Here is a 22324-nt window from a genome sequence, read left to right on the forward strand (position 1 = left end):
ATAGACTATTGCAGGAAACCCTCAGTTGCCTTCAACTAATATCTTTGATCCAACAGCCTTCAACTTGTCTTCTTTTCTCACCTCCAATTCTTCTATGTGAGCTGCCTTCCTCTGAAGTGACAGACACACCCTTTCAGAACATGCCACTGTACAACCACTGTTACTGTCCATTCAAAACATGGCTTCTGTAAAAAATATATGGCTGACCAGTGGATATGAACTCATAAGGTTGAGTTTGTCTCTCATAAAAAAGAAGGCTTTGTTTTATATGGGCACTTCTCATTTATCTTCAAAAGGATTGTCTAAAGCTCACAATACATGTTGCAATTTCCCCCCTCTACACATCCCTCCCCACCATGTTCTTTTTTCTGTCACTTAACTTTTATCACCCTGGAACTTTTTCAGCTCAAAGTGGCTCTCCCACAGCTGCTTTTTCATTTGTGAGGAGAAAGATGCAGGGTTCCCTCATCTTTCCTTTGCTTTCTACTCAGAGATGAGACAGCAACTCAGAGAGGAAATTTTGAGCTGAAAATGACAGAAGAGGAATCTAAAGGATCTTCTCCCCAATCTAAGGCTGAGATGTCCGATAACTCTTGAATAGTAGATAGTTGTCACAAAACTTTCATTTAAATGCAGCAGCTTTAGACCTTGTCATGGCAATGCTTGGAATCTGCACAGTGCTTGAAATTCTTTCACAGAGTGTAACACAATAGATTTTTGAGGATTTAAATATCAACAGCAAATTTAAAAGAAAATTGAAAGCTTACCCATGAATTCAATTCCTAAATGGTGAGCTATACACCAAGGAAAGCATGTAAATGAAGGACAAAAGAAAAAGAAGGTAAACATTAGTAAGGAGCCATTGAAACCAAATACATTATTACAAGCTGTAAGCACAAAGACATTTGAGTGTCACTCATGGATGTATCAAAATTGCTAGGATACTCCCACATGACCTAGAATGCAAGAATTTGGTGCACATATAGTCCAAAAGCACTCCTGTTAATAGACACTACATATAATTGGAACATTTGTATACCTCTCCATCAAAGCAAGCATACCCCAACATTGTCACGAAACTTCCACACTAAATCCTACATGTGTAGAATTTGTTGCACATACAGTCAAAAGATGCTGCTTCCTGGAAAATGTTGACAAATGAATATAAAGTATATTCCCCAAAAGTTGAAGTTTTCAATGTATCCAAAAATATATTTTAAAAACATATATTACAATACAAGGCACCGTGATTAATAAATACATTTAGAAATGACACACTGTAGAGAACATTGAGGTCATATGGGACTGCGGGGGGCGGGGGGAGAAAGCCCCCATTTTAGGGTCCTTCACACCAACTAAAAGCTGGAAAAAGATTATCCAAGACACTAAGGTTACTTTACTTGAAATGCCTAGAAACAGTGCAGTTATACACGTCTCCCTTGGTGTTTTGTTTTTCTTCTTGTTTATGTATTTCATGCATTGTCCAAAAGGTTCTTTTCCTTCCCTTTCCTTCATTCTGGAGGAATTTATACTTGCAGGTATGGTAGCTGTTCCTTTGAATGACTGTACTTTAATAATAGTTATCATTGTTGTTGGCTTGATGTTTAAACAACTTGCAATTGCTAGGCAACCTCAGAAATGCAGGGTACATCATGAGAGCAACGGTGCAAACCTCAAAAGCTTTTCTCATAAGCGTTTCACACAATAGTTTGGCAATGTTGGTTCAGCAATGTTCAGATGCTTCAGAATGCCCTGTACTTTCCAAATAGCTAAAAATAAATGCCACCTGGCAGAGAGACCTTCAGAACTCTGAATACTGATCATGTATGCTTTATATGGAATTATTTAAAATAGAACATTGCTTATCTCACAAGAAATAGCTCCAAGTGGTATCGGGAACCTTCAGAAACAAATATCTGCTTACATTATATAAGTTTTCAGCCTAGTTTTTAAACTGCTATGGCTACAATCCAGCTAGAAGTTTTCTTGGAAGGCCCACATCACACACCAATCCTTTCCTGACTTGCAATTTTCACACTCCATGTCGCCCCCAGCAGTAGCTTTCCTCCCTGAAGATTTCAAATGGATGTAAGAGCAACACGTTATTTGAATTTCTACTGAGTAAAAGGATCCATTTGCTTTTGATCTAGATCTCCACTTCAGTGGGACTTGTTCAGGATAACAAACCTGTTAATTGTTTCCAGGACGCGTGCTTCTTAAATTATAAGCTTACTTTATAACAGACAAACATCATCTGGAGAGCATCCAGTTAATAAGAGATGGATCAAATTCCATTGTGTCATTCAGGCTATCAATGCAAACCCCTTGCACCCACTGAAAAGTTCATCAGGATAGCTTGAAGTTACAGAAATTAAGTTTCCATGGTGTTTTGATAGAAAGTAATCATAGTGGTGCATAATTTGCCAAACATTTCATATTGCCCACTGATCATTCATGCAAATAGGCTCGCTTTTTGCTGTACTTTGATCATACACAAAAAACATACACAATGGCTCTGTTGGGTAGCTAGAAAGGGCTAGACATACCTTTCGCTGAAATTAATGGCTTTCACCCCAGACCACTTAATCTTACACTGTAATGTTCTAGAATATATTTGTAGTGGTGGTGAGGCTGTGTGCAATGATTGACTGAAATGGCAGAGTGGCTTAGGACTCTTAAGACTCTTGTTGGCTTACTATGAAGTCAAAGAGGAGACAGGCCGAAAATCCTAGGGATGGAAGTGTAAGCAATAAGCAGCCTTGGAAAGGAGGACCAGAGGCCCCAGAGACATGGGTCAAGGTAAGGCAGAAAAGAAATGGTAGAAAGGAGATGGGACTATAAGCAGGAGAAGTATAGTACTGGGATCCACAATTAGATTCTAATTAAGACACTATATATTTGGCTGCAAGACACTTGTCCCATTGATTTCAGTGGGACTTAGTCATGCCTAACTTCTTCTGGATTGTATCCCAGAGATGTGGAGAATCTCATTTAAACACATATGAACATGTGAGGTCCAAACTATGGAACTTTAAAGGGATGAGCTTTTATGCTGTGAGCTATGGGAAGAGTCACAGCTCAGCAGGAGGGCACAGGCTTGGCATGGAAAAGGTCCCAGTTGCCATCTCCAGTATCTCCCAGAGTGGGTTGAGAATGACTCCTGTCTGAAACTGTGAAGAACTGCTGCTGAATAGATTTGACCAACGGTTCCCATATTTCACTAACCATTATTTTGAAATTATAGAAATATGTGGCCTTCACACATCCAAAGTGTGCTTGAAAGAATAACACTCAACCACATTATGATATATGACATCCACATGTATGTTTCTCTGAGGAAAAAATATGCTAATACCGTAAAATATTTATTGTGCATGGTTTATTTGGTTTGGTAAACCAACTGAGATACCAGTAGTTTGCTTCCTTTCCAAAATGTTATCTGATCTCCAGGAAATGAGAAATTCAGCTATAAGGCAAGATCAAGCTATGCTCCTTTTGAAAGTCTATGCAGAAGAGCTGATAAAGAAATTTTATTTTCAAAACTGGGTCAAATACGTTACAGAAATAACAATGCTTTTCAATGGCAATCTGCCATCTCCTTCAAGGGAACAGTGATGTATGATAACAGAGAAAGGAATACTGTTGTCTTCTCTATATAAAAAAAAAAGTGAATGAGAAGCTGTGTATGTTTGTGAAAGCCTATGATAGAAGTGCTTTGTCTTAAGAACAGGCAAAAAACCAGAACTGAAACAATGTTCCCCAATCATGAAAAGCTGAGCATGTTTGTTTGATACCAGCCATTCTTGAAACGAGCGTTAGAGAAATTCAATGATCAATGTAACACCGAACTGCTAACAATTAACTTTGCTAAAACTAAAATTGTCCGCTTTGGCCGCTCCTTTAGGAAACAAAATTGGAATATGAAGGGAAATTCCATAGATCAAACTAAGAACCTCCAATACTTAGGCATCACCTTCTCTTACAACGCCAAATTCTCAGCACATTTGACCGCATCAGCCACCTTAGCAGAAAGAAGTGCTAACGCCATTCTTAGACTATTAGAAGGAAAGGTGCTGGTTTCCTTCCTATGACCCTAAAAGTCTTTCAGGCAAAATCTCTGGTCCAACTTCTATATGGTTGACAAATTTGGCTCACTGCCAATCTTAAGATTTTTGAAACAGTCCAATCAAAATTTCTTAGATCCCTATTCGGCACCCCTAAGAGCACATCTAATGTAATATTAAGGCAAGAGGCAGGACTGTCCAGAGTTGAATTAAAAGTCTGGGAACAAGCAATATCCCTCTGGTTGAAAATTCATTATAACCCAAAGGGAATGTTATCTCATTTTCTGGCCGCAGTCCCTTATCCACCTTGGCTTACACAAATTACTAACAAGATCAAACAAATTGGCCTAAACCCAGAAGACCTCTTTAATGGAACTTTGAATAAGGCAAAAACAATTATTATTCAGAGGCTTTTCGATATTGAACTGCAAAAAGAAGATGCCTTGCTCCGTGAGAACTACAGGTGTATAAAATCTTGGCCTAATTTGGCAGCTGCCCCGTATCTATCCAATATTACTTATGAATCTTATAGATGGGCCTTCTCCAGAGCTCGATTTGATGCGATGCCTTCAGCTGTGTTACACGGCAAATTCTTGCGTGTACCAATCGATGAACACTTTTCCCCATGCATGTCCAATAAGGTGGAATCTGCTATTCACATTCTTTTATTTTGTGAACTCTATAGTGAAGAAAGCGCAAAATATGGTCTGAAGCTCAACATAAAAAAAACCAAGATCATGGCCACTGGTCCCATTACCTCCTGGCAAATAGAAGGGGAAGAAATGGAGGCAGTGAGAGATTTTACTTTCTTGGGCTCATTGATCACTGCAGATGGTGACAGCAGTCACGAAATTAAAAGACGCCTGCTTCTTGGGAGAAAAGCAACGACAAACCTAGACAGCATCTTAAAAAGCAGAGACATCACCTTGCCTACAAAGGTCCGTATAGTTAAAGCTATGGTTTTCCCAGTAGTGATGTATGGAAGTGAGAGCTGGACCATAAAGAAGGCTGATCGCCGAAGAATTGATGCTTTTGAATTATGGTGCTGGAGGAGACTCTTGAGAGTCCCATGGACTGCAAGAAGATCAAACCTATCCATTCTTAAGGAAATCAGCCCTGAGTGCTCACTGGAAGGACAGATCGTGAAGCTGAGGCTCCAATACTTTGTTGGGAAAGATGGAGGGCACTAGGAGAAGGGGACAACAGAGGACGAGATGGTTGGACAGTGTTCTCGAAGCTACGAACATGAGTTTGACCAAACTGCGGGAGGCAGTGGAGGACAGGAGTGCCTGGCGTGCTATGGTCCATGGGGTCACGAAGAGTCGGACACGACTAAACGACTAAACAACAACAACATAGTGAAGAACGATCACAACTCATTTTACCCCTATTATCAAAATTCACACGCTTGCAATATTATCTGGAATTCCCCCACGAAAGATTACGTAAATTCCTTTTGGAAGATTCGTCAAGCTCAGTATCCTACGCTGTGTCCAATTTTTGCACCTTTCTATGAAAAAACATAAATCTCTTTTATTGAATAACATAACAATTTGTCCTGCTCTCTGATGATGATATTGCTGATCCTTTGTTTGGAGTTGTGTTGTTTTGTATTGCTGGCTCTTGCTGTAATAAAACTAACTGACTGATACCAGCCATTAAAAAGGGGGGCAAGGGTGTCACCAGTAGGATATAGGGATCCTCTTGAGAAAGCAATTCTATCCCATCCCAAAATGCCACTGGTCTTCTACAAACATGATGTCTCCTCAAAATTATTCCTAAAGACCTTCACATCTGCTTGAATTTTGCTGCAGATTAAATGTTCCAGCGAGGGTGGGAATACCAAATGCCAAACATTAAAGAACAATGGATAGCCATTGCATACATTCCCTGTTCATGAGCTTCCACGGACATCTCAATGGCCACTTGTGGTCTCGCCCAGCAATGTAGTTCTTTATGTGCTTTTTTCATTTGCCAGCAGAAAGGCTAGAGTGACATCACTCAGATGACACCTTAACTCTACTACGCAGCCAGGCTTTGTTCTTCATGGAGTTCTTTGTGCAAACAATGTTAATTTTCATTCATGCAAATTAGTCCTGAAGTAGCTTGAAGCTAGTTCCACATACCCTTAAGGGACAGAAAAATCAATGCAGGGAGGAAAAATCTTCTACCTTTTCTTCCCATATAAGGTGGTTTGCAGTGCTTTAAAAACTGACACCAACAGAGCTGCCTAATATAGTCCACGAAGAACCCTAATGGAATACCAAAGGAAGAACGGTGGCTGGAACAGCTTCCCACAAAAACCTTTCTTTCAAGGTTCAGGGCAGACTAGAGGAATAAACTATTGATTTCAGCTCCCTGCAGTTAACACAGCGCAACTCACTTGAGTCTGCTCTTTGCTGAACAGCTGGAGTTGAAAGTCCATTTCTAACTTTGGAAAAGAAAAGATAGCCTAATGGTCAACTTTACATATTGCGAAATGTTAGAGATATCTATATCTCTAACATTTAGCAAACCACTTACCTGGAAGATTTCAGTGTTTTCCTGCTATCTTTCATCAGTTCAACAAATTATTGTTTAATAGTACTGATTAAGATCTCATTACAACCAGCCAGTGTGATATGTAATCTATTTGGGCACTACATTCATTTCTAAAATTGGACATGTCCCGGGGAAAATCCAAATTAACTGTGTGATGGATTCCAATAAGCGCATGCAAGTGATGCCTGCAATAAAATGTTGCAGTGTGAATTTTTCCTGTTCAGTGAGCCAGCCAACCAGCCTTCTTTCAGGATATTCCCTTCCCAATGGTTCCCTGCTTTCCTCTTGCAACAATTAGCATTCTATAACTGTTGTTTTGTTTGTTTGTTTTTTGTAAACCTGAACACTTGGTTTCTACTCATAAAGTCCTCTAATACCTCCCTCTTAAGTGAAGATGTTGCCGTTTTGCCAGCATAAGAATCTATATTCAGAAAATAAGTTTGCTATTAGCATAAATGATTTTTTGGCTGGTGCTACTTTCAGCACAGGTTAATATCCTTAGTGTCCTTCAGTATGACAGAGCTGCATGTCTGGAGTGGCTCCCCAAGTTTACATGTCCAATGCAGCCAATATTATTTAAGTCTAACATCAAAACAAATCGGAACAAACTCTAGTGTTGTTGGGCAGTTGCCACTGTGCACTGATTGGGACTCTAGAATCCATCAGCTAGGAGCCCCCTGTCCGCAGGCAAGAACATTATGCTAGTGTTATCGGATTGATCCCTGGCTTTCACTTTTCTTCCTACTCACAGATGAAATGTTCACATTAATGATAGTAAGCCTTCATAGGGAGGCAGACAATTACAGGATTTAATGTATCTAATTTAAAGCAAAGCTCATATTTTGGCAATGATTCCGAAGCGGGGGTGTTTTATTCCAGGGTGTGTGTATACACATACAGCCATAAAGTGCACTCATCATATTGTTTGGATATCATTTTGGGGTGTTTGTTTTGAAAGCACCTTTTGGTAGAACAGTTATGAGCCACCTTGCATTTTACAGAGGACTGCAGAGCTGGGCACAGTGATGCAAAGCATGTCTACTAAAATGCTTGTAGGACTTTTAATATTACTTGATGTCATGTGACATTTTCAGAAGACCATTGTGAACACCAGGAGATTAGGAATGATGCTCAGCAATTACCCCCTTTGGTGCCCAGGCACAGGCCTAGATTGAGCACCTGATCTGCAGGTATAATATTGTAAAGTTGTAGACTGGAGTCCTGAAAGACTTTATCAAATTTCTGCTAGAGTTCTGCTGAAGGAATGCAAAAGAGAAAGGCCATGAGCTATGATTGATATGTGGCTATCTCCGAGACACCAGGGGGAAATCACATGCTGTGATAGCTGCACCTGCAATCTTATGACTCATCCCTTTGATCCTCATGGGAGGGTTTTAGGTTCTCTAACATGTGACTCATGTGGGCATGAGTTATGCACCAGTTAGCTTCCTCAGCAGGATACAGCCTATAAATATGAGAGCTGCCAGGGAGAACCCAACATAGACCAGAATGGTTCTATGTGTTAACAATCTAGAGGCGGGGAGAGGATTATTTACTGTCATGTCTTAGGGTTCTCATTTTTTCCCCTAATTTCCCCCCTCATTTTGTCTCATTTTTCAATCTTCATTTCTTCCCATTTCCACATCAGTTTGCGATATTTATTTCTTAAAATCCTCATAAAAATCATTATTTCACTACCCATTTCTCCCGATAAACACAATTTTCTAGGCACTTTAGCCTAATACACAAAGGGCTTGCAAGCAATTTCTCCTAATGTAATGCACTTTTGTATGTCATTTTCATAAATGTATTAATTTTTAGGCACACTTCACCTTGGTATATGCACTTTTTGTACCATTACTTGGCTGGAGAAATGCATTGCAAAATTCTGAGAAGTGCCTATTTTGAGGGGCGGCTGGTTCATATATTGTTTCATGTGAGGCAAATTTGGTAGATCTTTACATACAGTGGTACCTCTGGTTACGAACTTAATTCGTTCCGGAGGTGTGTTCTTAACCTGAAACTGTTCTTAACCTGAGGTACTACTTTAGCTAATGGGGCCTCCCACTGCCGCCACGCCACCGCCACGCAATTTCTGTTCTCATCCTGAGGTAAAGTTCTTAACCCGAGGTACTACTTCCGGGTTAGCGGAGTCTGTAACCCGAAATGTTGGTAACCCGAGGTGTTTGTAACCTGAGGTACCAATGTATAATCAAATTTCTCCTCTACTGTGCTCCACAAAATTGTGCTTTGGTCATCCATCTTCCTCTGTCCTGCTTTTCTGTGACTTATAAAGCAGAAGCAGACCCTCTCTTGCTTCTGTTTTTGCAACCCCGACTTCAGTACACCTGAATTCCCCACTGCTGGTTTGGGTAGGAAAGCAAGCAGCCTCCGCAGCTTCTCCAGCCTCATTGAATTATTTTCAGTATTCTGGTTGGCATTGGTTAAGGTTGGGGTCAATGTAAATATCATCCATGCTTAAAAGGGACTGGAGGGGGTGAGGTGCCATGCAGAGAGCACCATGCATTCTTGTGGGAAAGGAGCTGGGAGCTTTAAATGTTCACTGGTGAAGTATGGGGAAAATTTGCCTCCATTCGCGTGAAATACAGAATGCAGCACACTTTATCCTGCTGCTTTCAAATATGGCAGAGGGGCCCTTTGTCTGCACGTACAAAATACCAAACAAAACATTTTACCTCTTGCCCTCCCTTCAAGTTCTTTAATCTAACTCTGCTAATTGCTTTCCTCAGATTCCGGGATGAAGATGAATATTAAGTGAAAATTCAATTATAAAATTATAATGTGACACTGTTCCCCAGTCTATCAAAAGATTATTCTGTAAGGAGAAAGCAAAAACATCCAACCCTAATTTAAAGCAATACATGCTATTTTCACAATTGGGTATAAAAATTAGCTAACCTTTTGAAAAGCACAAAGGGCTTGCCTTTTATACACCCATCAGGTTATCAAAGCATTCATCCTGAGATTATTATTTTTTAGTCTGTGTAGTTGTCAACTATCCCCACATTATTCCAGATGCAGACTGTAATTATTTCCTTGGAGAATATCACTTAAACATCTAACCCCCAGAGAAGAGTATCTTGGGGCCCACAGCCTCATTTCATGTGGGTGGGTCAAAAGGAGGGCAGGACAAATGGTATGGCAGAAAGTGAGAGAAAAAGAGACGTTTACTCACTTCCAGCCCTGGTCCCACCCACAACTGCCTGCCCATTGCTTGCCAGACAGCAGCCTCTAAGAAATTGCACCCCAAAGAAATGCAACCCTCAACACTAATGTGCCCATCATGGTGTTAGGCATGCAGTTATTTGTAGTCACTAACAACACTACTCTATGCATGCAGTCAAGGTTCTTGCATTAGTCACCCTGCACTCTCCGATCTGAGCTACAAAACCAGGAGACCACTTATGCTCATGCTATATACCTTTTTTGTGCCCTTTCTAAAATATTCTGTTCTTTTCAAGCTCAGTCTGCCCATGAGGTGGCCTGAGGGATCTGGAGAAACAGGAAGCAGCAGCAACTTCCGACTAGATCTTGCCACCACCCACATCTCCTCCTTCTCCCTGTTTGCCAGACACTGCTGGAGAAGCGGCTGTGGTTTCTGGTGTGATCCTGCTGACCTCTGGCAAAACGTCACCAAAACCCAGAACCATGCATCCCCGGAAATCAAAGCTTCAGTAGGGATAGGTGACAGCGGCAGTACCATCCCATTTTGCCTTAGACAGGACAGGCAACCCCTGGCTCTTCTAGAATGGGTTGAGCAATCTTCTGGGCTGTTGGTTGGAACTACTTTGCTGTTTACGAGAATCCCAAGTTCTAGTAACTAGAGCCAGGTGCAAAACCGGAGCCTAGAATGAAAGAACAGTGTCTCTCTGAGCACAGTGATGATAGCAGAACTGAACTGTGCTCACTGTCCTTTCACAAGGAAGCCTACTCCATTACATATTCAGAATAATCTTAACCAATGTGTTTATTGCTTATGTTCCTTTCCATCACACAACCACAAACAATATTCCTATTGATTTTTTTAATAGAATCCTTCTTGAACTGCATGAGATGGACAAGCCTTTTATTAACCCAGGGCATTCCGAAATACTGGCTCAGATCAATGAATGGATTTGTTGCAAATATCTCATAGCCCCCAGGGAATTACCCTCAGAACTTGGTGTAGCATGAGAAGACACCAGGATAAACAAAGGGCCTACAAAGCTAATAACTCCAGGTCACTCAAAAAGAGAGAGAAAACAACCAATTCTTAGACTACTATTGGTGTTGCCACCTCATTTGGACTGGGGGTGTCATAAATATCTGATACTTTAAAGTGCCAGTGCAAACAGGCAATGTCCCAAACCAGCAGAAAGATTGATCATATTATCATCATACCCAATACAAAACAAAAACAGAAACTAGTGACTGCAAGCTGTTGTGCAATTGGCTTAATGTGATGCACGATGTTTCAGATCTGCATTAAATGATTTTCAGAAATGTGTGTGCTTTGAATGGAAAATGATACACAATTAAATCACTTGCAGATGATAATAGGCATGCAGCTAAGGGTCCTAAATATATGCTAATGCTGGACCGGAAAGTGGAAATATCAGTGCCCAGTGATTTGTTTTATGCATCCTTAGCTTCCAGTGATATGCATGGACTTCTTACATAAGCCCCAGAAAAAAACAGTATGGGCCTCCTCTTATCTGGCCATTTTAAACTCTATCCTGTCAACAACTGCAATACAATTCATTGTTGTCCTTTGGACATTCCTTTGGGAGCTGTTGTTGACCATCTCCCAGAATCCCACATCCAGCTATGCTACAGTTGAGAGAACCGTTCAAAAATAAATACTCTGTTGTTGTATTTACTGTGTAGCTATTACAAACAAGCAGAAGAAAAAGAAATTACCTACTGGCATTCGTGGCCCTGACATTTTGTATTCCAACACCATGTCAAATTAACAGTTTACTTGAGAGAAATACCCCCGGGATTTCAATATATTGCAAAGAGGGGAAAGAATTCTTTCAGTGACCTTCACAAAGGTTTTCCCTTCCTTTTTAGAAGCATAGCTAAGCAAGTATATTTAGATAAATATGATTTGTGCAGAGATTTTCCAAGCAAATACAACAAATAAGATGTCAACCAATGCATAGAAAATGTGTCTGATTTTGGATTATGATCCCTCTGAAACACAAATTCATATTTTTGTTCACGCGGGGCCGTATGCTCAAGTTGATTTTTTAAAAATATGTCTATCAGTCATGGAGTCTTACAAAAATGTTATCGACAACTACCAAGCAGTTGGACGTTTGGCTTTCCACTCACTGGCCCCATTAAATTCCTTAAAGCTCCTGACCATGAAATGTATCAGGCAGCTCTTTGATGATTTCATAATAAACAACATGTACCTTCCTCCATAGAGAAATGCTGTTTTCCAGAAATATCAGCTCCTCAAACCATTCATGTAAATTGGCTCAAATAGCCAAAGATCCAAATGGACTCAGAATAAGCTATATTAGCCTGTCTCTTTCCATTGACATCTAGTATTATTTGCATGTTCAGTGATGTTAGGATGCTGGAGTGTCCAGTGTCAGTTATGCCTTTTCCAGCAAGTATTGGGTCTTCTTTCTACTCCAAGCTTCCCAGAAAGCCCTGAAAGGATGAGAAGTGGGGAAGGCCCAATCCATCCCGGAAGTAGTATGGTAGAAGTGGAAGCCTGTTGACCTTATCTTATGCCCAATAGGGATGGACAGATCAGTCTATTTCTGCTCCAAGTCAGCTTTACCTTTGGAAGTCTGCTATTTGGGGAGGGGAGAAAGCAAGAACATTTGTACTTGTTTTGCTTGTATTTTTTCATGAAGTCTGCATTCCTGTATGCATTTTACACTAAAATATGCACTTTTCATAAGTATTTTTGCTCACACATATTTAATATGCATTTTTATTTTTTTTATTTAAAAAAAAAGAGTTAAGAACTATCACAAAATTCAGCAAATGGCAAAAATGGAAGGATAGCTGCATTCCAAATTGTGTATTAGTCCAGAAAATACGAATCAAGCCAGTTCACTTAAAATATATATTTGCTGTTTACCTGCTATTTTTAAAAAAAATGAAATAGAGGATTTTTATAAATAAAAAAATGTGAACTGAACAAAATCTAGCATTCCTATTAAACATTGATCCTAGAAACCTTTGAGATATATATATATATATCTATATATGACATCTAGTGACTGGCCTATCAATTTATCTGTATTGGGTAAGAAATCAAAGACCAATTGGGGCAAGGGGCAATGTCTGGCCATTACTAAGAAAACAATCTAAAAGCTGAGACAAGAATGGAAAATAGGGATGAAAACTGACCTCCTCTTCTCACCAGTACAAGCCACACTCTCTATATAATGCTAGACTTGGCTTGGAAGTATGTCAAGCAGCAATTTGTATCTCGGCTACTGGTAGACTAGTTATCCTGCATTAAGTCCATTTTTGTGTTAGCTTCCAGAGCCATTATGGTCTAAACCACTGAGCCTCTTGGGCTTGCCGATCAGAAGGTCGGCAGTTTGAATCCCCACAACGGGGTGAGCTCCCATTGCTCTGTCCCAGCTTCTGCCAACCTAGCAGTTCGAAAGCACATCAGTGCAAGTAGATAAATAGGCACTGCTGTGGCGGGAAGGTAAACGACATTTCTCTGCGCTCTAGTTTCCGTCACGTGTTCCGTTGTGCCAGAAGTGGTTTAGTCATGCTAGCCACATGACCTGGAAAGCTGTGAACAAACGCCGGCTCCCTCAGCCTGAAAGTGAGATGAGCACCACAACCCCATAGTCACCTTTGACTGGACTTAACTGTCCAGGGGTCCTTTACCTTACCTTTACCTTTACCTTCCACAGCATAACACCTTATCTCCTCTTAATAGAAAGCTTCCCAACAAGTATTCTGTATTTTAAAAAATATGTAAGCCATCATAATAGATTGTGAGATCTATTCTGCAACAGTATATCAACTCTTCCTCAAGATAGGGTTGACACTGGCTCAAACCAGTAACACAACATCACAATGATTTAATTAACTCCAGTACTGCACCTTCCAGAACAAGCCTTTTAAAAGGTTGTACTTTTTTCTTTTTCTTTTTAACAGAGAAGAATTGAAAGGTACGTTGTTGCAAGGAGTCTTCACCCACCCTTCAGAAGTAATTCACTACACCAGTCATTACGGAACATTCAACAAACATAAAACCTTTTGATCCTATTTAAACTGGTGGGGGCAGTTTTATTAAGATTGCCACATGTTCTCTGCAAGACAGCATTGTTTCACTTTAAACAGAATGTTTGGCACATAATGCATGCATGTTGAATTAACAACGGAAATATAATTAAGAGATTACATTAAGCCAACGTTTTACTTAAGACTGGAGCACAGGGTGCAATCACGTTGATTGTATTGTAACAAGGAGGGAGGGGGATATTATCCTCATAGCATGCTTTCCTAGACAGTTAAAATGTGTGAAATAAAGGCTCCGATTGATAAGCCTTTACAAACTTGGAACTTTGTAAAGGCTGCAAGGTTTTATTATTGTGCTCAAAGCAGATCTGTCAAGCCATGCAGGGAGTTCAAATGAGGTTCAAATGAGGAATTGGGTGGTTTTGCCCCTTCTGTGTGTGACCAACATGACTGATATTAACAATCTCCTTTAAAGGAACAGGATACAAACAAATAACCAGTTTCCCCTCTATCATCCTAATGACATTTTGAAGCTAGAAAACTTGGGAGGCTGCTCCTTTTGCTCCTTTCTGGTTCCCCAGATAGCAGTTTAATTATGGGTGGGTGATGGCGCTGCTTTTGAATGGAAGGCAGAATCAGCTTCCATTCAAAGTGAGCTATTCTGGATTTAAAAGCACCGATTGGTCTTAATGAGGAGTCGGTGTAGAAGGCACAACTGATTATAAACCCTGAAATGCTAAATAGTCGCAAATGGTTGGCCAGTATGCTTTTGTTTATATGTGTTATATTTATATATTCTCATTGACAGGGCTTTTTTCCCCAGCCAGAACTCAGCAGAACTCAGTTCCAGCGCCTCTCAGGTGGGTGCCATTGCCATTAAAAGAAAAAGAAAGGTGGCATTTATGTTGAGTTCCGGCACCACTTTTTCTAGAAAAATAGCTTTGATCATTTGAATATGCATAACCTTTTTTGGATAAATATTGAAAGGAGGATTTTGTTAGCTTGCAAGATTATAAGTAACCACACCTGCAACAATTTGGGAGTATATAAAAAAAACCAATGTTTGTAATCAAGTCATAAGGGGTTAGATAGTGCAAACAGCAATGTTAGGTGGCTCATTAGCTGAACTAATTTAAGTCACTTCTAGGTATTATTTGTAGGATGAAATCTGTCTGGAAAGGATAGCTTACTTAAATGTCTAATCTATAATACCCTGTTTCTCATATTTTAAGACATACCCATAAAATAAGCCATAGCAGGATTTTAAGCATTCAAGGAATATAAGCCATACCCCGAAAATAAGACATAGTGATAGGCGCAGCAGCAATGCCGGCCGCGGCAGGAGGAGGAGGAAAAAAATAAGACATCCCTTGAAAATAAGCCATAGTGTGTTTTTTTGAGGAAAAAATAAATATAAGACATGTCTTATAATATGAGAAACACGGTAATTACATAATTTTTTCTGCTCTTTTAAACCTCTGGTTGCAAGGGCAGCTTGTATTCTCTGAGAGTCCACTTGACTAGTCAATACAGTACATAAATGTATTTGTGTGAGGCACTCAAAGGCAAGATATAGGCCCAATTGTGTGTGTTTGTGTGTGTGTGCGTGTGCGTGTGCGCACACAATATTTTACTTGGTTTTTAACTCGGTCTTCCAAATAAATAATAGTTTTATTATTTTATTTTCTATATGCCGGTGATGTTGTTTTTGGTATATATAAAATTTGGTCTATTTGTTCCAAAGTTACCAAAGTTGCAAAGTTTTTGTCTGCAGTGGCAGACAAAGCTCTTCTGTGATATTGAGCTGGTGTAGCACTTGGGCCTACTGCCATCAGCTGCAGCATAGCTCCTCTTTGCCCTTGTAACACCAGGGGCGTAGCCAGGATCAAAACTAGGGGCGGGGGGGGCAAGCCATGGTCGTTCAGGGGCGGGGCCCCAAAGTGGGAACGTGGGCGGGGCTACAGGGCCAGCTGGCCTGATGACATCGTGGCGGCGGCGGCAGCAGCCACCTTGTGCTTCTGGGGCTGGCAGCATCGGCGGCTACCCTGCTTGGCTGGAGAGGACGGGAGGGTCGGGCAGGCGAGAGGGGGTGACAGGGCGGGCGAGGGCGAGGCAAGGCACGGCCGCAGACACGATGACTCCAAGGCGTTGCTGCATATCAGCATAATATTTCAACCATGTTGTGGGTTCAAGCCCCACCTTAGGAAAAAATTCCTTCATTGCAGGGGGTTGGACTAGATGACCCTTGTGGTCCCTTCCGACTACAATTCTATGATTCTATTGATATATAGCCATAGCATATGCATCATTCTGCTTTCTTGAATTGTCCTACTCCTAGGCATAGCAGCCAACTCCTAGAGGCCTAGGTGCATCTCCCCCCCCCAATTACTGGTAAATACAGTGGTACCTCGGGTTACGAACGCGATCCGTTTCGGGTCGCAGTTTGTAACCCGAAAAGTTCGTAACCCGAAAAGGGCCCGAACTGCCGCTTTGCGCATGCGCAAAGCGCTGTTTTCGCTATTTTTGCGCTTTGCGCATGCGCAAAAGTGCGCGACGCTTCTGCGCACGTGCGCGGGGCAAAAATACTTCCGGGTTTGCGAAGTTCGTAACCCGGGTTGTTCGTAACCCGAGGTGTTCGCAACCCGAGGTACGACTGTACTGTATTTTAAAGAGTCACCCCCCCCCATGTTGATGGGCTTTCTATGTGGGGCTTTTCTGCCCCCCCCCCCCGTATTTTATTAAGGATGGAAGGAAGAAATAGAGAGAGGGATAACTCATATTTGTGGGTGCCTCTGGGTGATGCTGTGATGCTGGAACTCTGCAGTAAGAGGACGGGAGGGTCGGGCAGGCGAGAGGGGGTGGCAGGGCGGACGAGGGCGAGGGAAGGCACGGCCGCAGTCATGACAGCTCCGAGGCGTTGCTGCATATCAGCATAATATTTCAACCATGTTGTGGGTTCAAGCCCCACCTTGGGAAAAAGATCCTGCATTGCAGGGGATTGGACTAGATGACCCTTGTGGTCCCTTCCGACTACAATTCCATGATTCTATTGATATATTACCATAGCATATGCATCAATCTGCTTTCTTGAATTGTCCTAGGCATAGCAGCCAACTCCTAGAGGCCTAGGTGCCGCCCCCCCCCCAATTACTGGTAAATACTGTATTTAAAAGAGTCATCCCCCCATGTTGATGGGCTTTCTATGTGGGACTTATCTGCCCCCCCCACAGTATTAAGGACGGAAGAGGGAGGGAAGGAAGGAAGAAATAGAGAGGGGGATAACTCACATTTGTGGGTGCCTCTGGGTGACGTGGCGCTGTGATGCTGGAACTCTGCAGCAATAGGAAGATACTGGTACATCCAGATCACTGGATGTCTGTGGTAGATCACTGCTAGATCACTGGCACTCCTAAAAAAAGCTCACCCAAAATTTTCCTCCTCCCTAAAAAAAGCTGAACTATGACCTGAAGCCCTAAACAAAAATGGGCCTCCCTTCCTCCTAAAAGAAGCTCAACAAGTTTGACCTAAACTAAAAAAAAACAGGGCTTCCCTTCCTTAAAAAAACTCAACAGCTTTGACCTGAACCCCCCAAAAGGGGGTAGATCACTCCCAGTTTTTAACTCTGTGAGTAGATCAGAGTCTCTTGGGAGGTGGCCACCCCTGATTTACAGTATACAGATGCAGGAGGAGGGGCAGACTGGAACACCTCTGCTTTTTATAAACATCACTGTGTCTATCAAAAGCTACAGCCCCCCTTTCTTATTCATTTCCTTTTAGCCTTGCAGAGCCACCTTAGTCAATGCACCCTCATTAAATCGCCAATAGAACTCTTAATGTGATCCCTGAATGCTCATTAACAACTACCTCTGAAGAACAATAGGGTGAATTGGTCAGCTATCAAACCTTGCCTGAAGGGATTTTCTGCTCCATTGTCTTAACTGCTTAAGTACCGGTAGCCACTTTGCTTTATTTATTTGATGTGTTTTTGTTACAGCTGTGTTCCCGCCCCCCCCCCAAGCAAGTGGAGAGCTGCTCTCGCTAAAGCAAAGCCCTTTCCACTTCAGTTTTTGGAGGGGAAAAGTGCTGGTTATGGTCTGTAAAATACAATAATTTTTTGCTTCTAGGGGGGGCAGCTGCCCCCTCCTGCCCCCCTGCCTACGCCCATGTGTAACACCCTATTTTGGGGCTTTCTGGGGTCTAGTGCATGTTGGAATCCCTGCTTGCTTGTACTTTCAATGGTGGAACAGGAAGGTCTTTGCTAGAAGTTGATGCCATCATTATTCCATAGGTGAAGGCTGGTGGAGTTGTTTTGCGCTGAATGGAGAAAGATTTTTTTCCCTTTAAATGGATAGTAGAATTTGTGAGTTTGGACCCATAACACCAAAAATCAGATGAAGTGAATCCAAAGTCACATTTTAGTTGGCCATCTTGACTCAAAATGGTGCCCAGCATCGAAACAGCAATGAAGGCTGTCACCCGCACCTTGGGAACTCTTGTGCCGAGTTTGGAGAAAACATCTCAAGAGGCAGCCAAACCTATGCCAAGAAACAGGCACAGTCGCACTAAAGTAATGTTTTGATCCACCATCTTGATTCAAAATGGCGCCCACATCCAAACAGTGACTAAGACTGCCACTCCCACCTTAGGAACTCCCATGCCTACAATGTCATGAGAGGTGTTTGAACCTATGTCAAAAATGGGCAAAGCCACACCAAAGTGACTTTGGATCTGCCATTTGATTCAAAATGGTGACTGGTGTTTAAATGGTGATGAAGAGCACCACCCCCACCTCAGAAACCCTCTTGCCTAGTTTGGCAACAATATCTCAGAGTTGTCCAAATGTACAGAGAACCAACAAACAACTGGACAGGCAAAGCACTTTCCAAAGCATATACAGAGGTACCTCAGTTTTCGAATGTAATACCTTCCGGAAGACCGTTTGAGTTCTGAAACATGGCAAAACTGAAAACTCAATACCCATCAGCTAGGCCTCAGGATCTTGCACTCAGTGGAAGCCATGTTGCATGTTCGACTTTCGAGGTGCGTTCAAAAACTGAAGCATTTACTTCTGGGTTTACGGCATTCAAAAACCGAAATGTTCCTCAACGGAGACATTCGATAACCGAGGTACCGCTGTAGTAGATTGTATTTGATCAGCATTCCATGCTGTGAACTTCCACAGTTCCCCATGTCCAGACTACTTTTGTTCTTATTATTCCTATCAGCAACCATGAAATAGATTTCCAAGAAACCACATGTTTTATACTTTCAATCCTCTTTTATTTTTATTTGGGCAAAAAAAGATTGAATTGGCCAATATGTCAGAGGCTCCAGTGCCTGGGATGTAAGCCTAAAGCAGAAATCTATTACGGAGCAGGAAGTTATTAAAGTATCAGGTATGCTATAAAATAAAATGATGTAGAGGGTGAAAAGCTGTACAAAAACATGTAGGAGTTGGAGACAAGGAGGACCACAGCCATTGCAAAACATATGAATATATTTGAACTCCAATCATTCAAGAAACCAACTCCTTGGCAACAACAACATAGCCAGCAGCACACGTCAAAAGGTGACTTACAGCACATCCCAAGACATATTTACTGAGTTCCTCCTGGGCAAGTGGGTATAGGACTGCAGCCTTAACAGCACACTCCCATGAGATCTGAGTACCTCAAAGTAGAATAACTTCAAGATCTTATTAAGTCTAGAATAAAGGATGGAGCTCAACAAAATTAAATGTTGAGAGAGTAGAATGAGCAGAGGCAAAATTGTCTCTTATCCACCCAACTATGAGTGCCAAGTAGCCTTGAGCAGTGGCATATATCTTTCAGCCTAGTTCCAGAGGCACATGTCCTCTAATACCACCACTCTATTCCTCCTCCCTCTGTGGAGGAAAGTGACAGAACAAGTTCCTGGTAGAAATGGGAATCATGGGAATGGGTGACAGGCCATTTTGGAAACACACACAGAGAGAACAATGGGACACAACCTAATTATCAGAAAGAAAGGGCAGATTCTCACAAAAAACATAAGTAGTCATGTTCTGAGCATGTACCAAAAAGTGTCTCTCAGCCTTGCCAGTCTGGTCTGATTATTGTTGACCCCACAAGTTTCAAGGAGGCGTATCGGCTCAAAATGCATCTCATTACCAATTACAGACAAAGTAAGGGTACCAGGGTAAGAGTGTCTGGATCATGGGGAAGGGGGAACATTGGGGGCAGTTATAATTGGCATTGTGAGCCTGTTATTTGTGAAGTTGTTGGCATCAGTAGACATGCAAATCTTTTCTGGGACAGATTCGGGGAACAAATTCCATGCCTGTTCCTTAACCTCTTCAGTCTCAAGCCAAACTGAACCAACAGCCTAATTAGGTATAACTTCAGTTCTTCATCCCTTCTTATCCTGGCCTTTCTGTCTCTCTCCAGTCCCTTTGTTATCTTCTTCATTGTAGAATTTTGACTATTTCCTGCAAGCAGGGACTTCCTGCCCCCCTTTTGCATATATTACTCTCAACAGTACAGAGCAGTAATAACAATAATTCCCTTCACCTTCCCTTCACCCTACTTTCTTAGAGAAATAAATCACAAGACTTCTTCATTGTGCAGAGTTTTCACCTTACAGTAATTAGAAGCCTAATGGACAATGATGCAACACCCATTTACCACTTTCCAATTAATATCTAGGTATCAGAGAAGCACACTTTTTATTACTGACAGAACTGTTAATTATCCCAAAAACATTTCCACATTTTCATTTTATGCCTAAAGCTTTGTAAGAATAAATGGGCAAGACATTTCTATTAATTTCAACTAATTGAGGGGGGCGGAGGAGGAAGAATCCAGCAAGTTCTCGTAACTATGCTATAAGAGGGATTATAATTGATATGCAGTGGGCACATATTAAGAATAACAGTGCTCTTGCAAAAAAAAAAAACTCTATTAAAATTGTTTGGATTAAGAGGTTTAGAATTGAAAGAGTGCACAAGTGATTAAAGGCAGAAGTCTGAAGCCACCTAGTTAAAATAAATAAATAACTGACATTGAAGACATTCCAACTATTTATGTATTTGGCTTGAGCTCTGTAGGCCTCTGATGTGCAACTGGATCTCCAGTTTGAAGAGGGGATGGAGCCCCCAGCCATTATTCCCTTCTCTAAGCTACTGTCAAGATTGGGCAATTGACTTCTCTTACACAAGAGGCACAATCATAACTCAATATCCCAGAGCCCCCAAAGTTTTGTTCAAGCTAAAAACCAAGAAGATTGCCAGTAGCTCAAAAATATGTATTTCCAAATTAAGTGAGTGAGCAAAATAGAAAATAAGATCGAATATAAACAAATGTAAAGTCATCCATACATTGGGACAATATCCCCCAAACTAACATTTACAATAAAATAATCTGCTGCTGGTGTCTAACCAGTCTTGGGGTCCTAGGAAAAACAAAACAAAAATGGAAACAGCGAATGTGTCCATATGGAGCACAACAGCTAGGAAAATCCCATGCTAGAGATTGTTCCCATGATTGAGCTTCTCCATACATATAATACTACTAATAAAAATTTAAGAAAGAGAACTGGGCTTGTTTTCTGATAAACCAGAGCAACAACAACCAGAGCAACAGCCAAGCCAAGAAGCTCATACACTGACATGGCTCTTTAGTTTTCATAGCAGAATAGTATACAAACTTGATCAGGTTGGATTACATACTGACTTTCTTTGGAATATATGTAAGCAAGTTCTGCTGCTTCAAATTCTGGCCTTAGATGTGAATAAGCACAAAATGATGTCGTTTCAGATAGTGCCAAGTACAGAACGACGGTGCATGTCAAGTTTCAGATATTTTCAGATGTTAACTGCTACTAAAAAGCGGTTTTCAGTGATATTAAATATTTAATACTTGCCAAATATTCACACATCTGCAGGTGTTATATATATATATATATATATATATATATATATATATATATATATATATATATATATATATATATATATATATTGTTGGAAGCTGCCCAGAGTGGTTGGGACAACCCAGTCGGATGGGGTACAAATAATAATTTTGTTGTTGTTAGGGATCGTATTCCTCAGCAGGTACCCCTTTTGCAGATGACTGAATTCACCGTCTGTACAAATCAGCTGATCAGCCTTGCCAGCAAGCTCCACTTGCAAAGAAACAATTGGGAACTCACTGTAAGCTCCCAATTGTTCCTTGGAAGCCATGTCCTTATTTGCTCCACATCTATGATGTCAGGTCTATGGCAGGTAGGTATGATTAGGTATTGACTTTGTTGGCCAAATTGAGACGTGAACTGGGTCTAACTCATTAGGCTTCCAGGGCATAGGTTCCTCACCTCCATAGCTGCCAAGTCTACCGTTTTCCCTGGGAAATCCCTGTTTTTCCAGCTGTTCCTAGCTGAAAAAATGATTTTTTTTGTTTTTCCCCGGTTTATTCTGGCGCGGCGGCCATTTTGGAACTGGGTGGAGCATGCTC

The 22324-nt window shown here is 41.2% G+C and overlaps 1 protein-coding gene across 2 annotated transcripts in view; it reads right to left on the reverse strand.

The window, feature by feature from the left end:
- The window catches only part of NRG3 (neuregulin 3), a 565161-nt gene that overhangs the window by 91761 nt on the left and 451076 nt on the right, over positions 1-22324 (reverse strand). The window contains exon 4 of one of the 2 annotated variants that reach the window (XM_035138508.2): positions 768-794. In XM_035138508.2, coding sequence (XP_034994399.2) covers positions 768-794 — 27 coding nt within the window. The remainder of the gene's footprint in view (positions 1-767; positions 795-22324) is intronic. The other variant, XM_035138509.2, reaches the window with a different exon arrangement.

The sequence above is a fragment of the Zootoca vivipara genome, chromosome 5 (genome assembly GCF_963506605.1).
Source record: "Zootoca vivipara chromosome 5, rZooViv1.1, whole genome shotgun sequence".
In the NCBI taxonomy this organism is placed as follows: domain Eukaryota; kingdom Metazoa; phylum Chordata; class Lepidosauria; order Squamata; family Lacertidae; genus Zootoca; species Zootoca vivipara.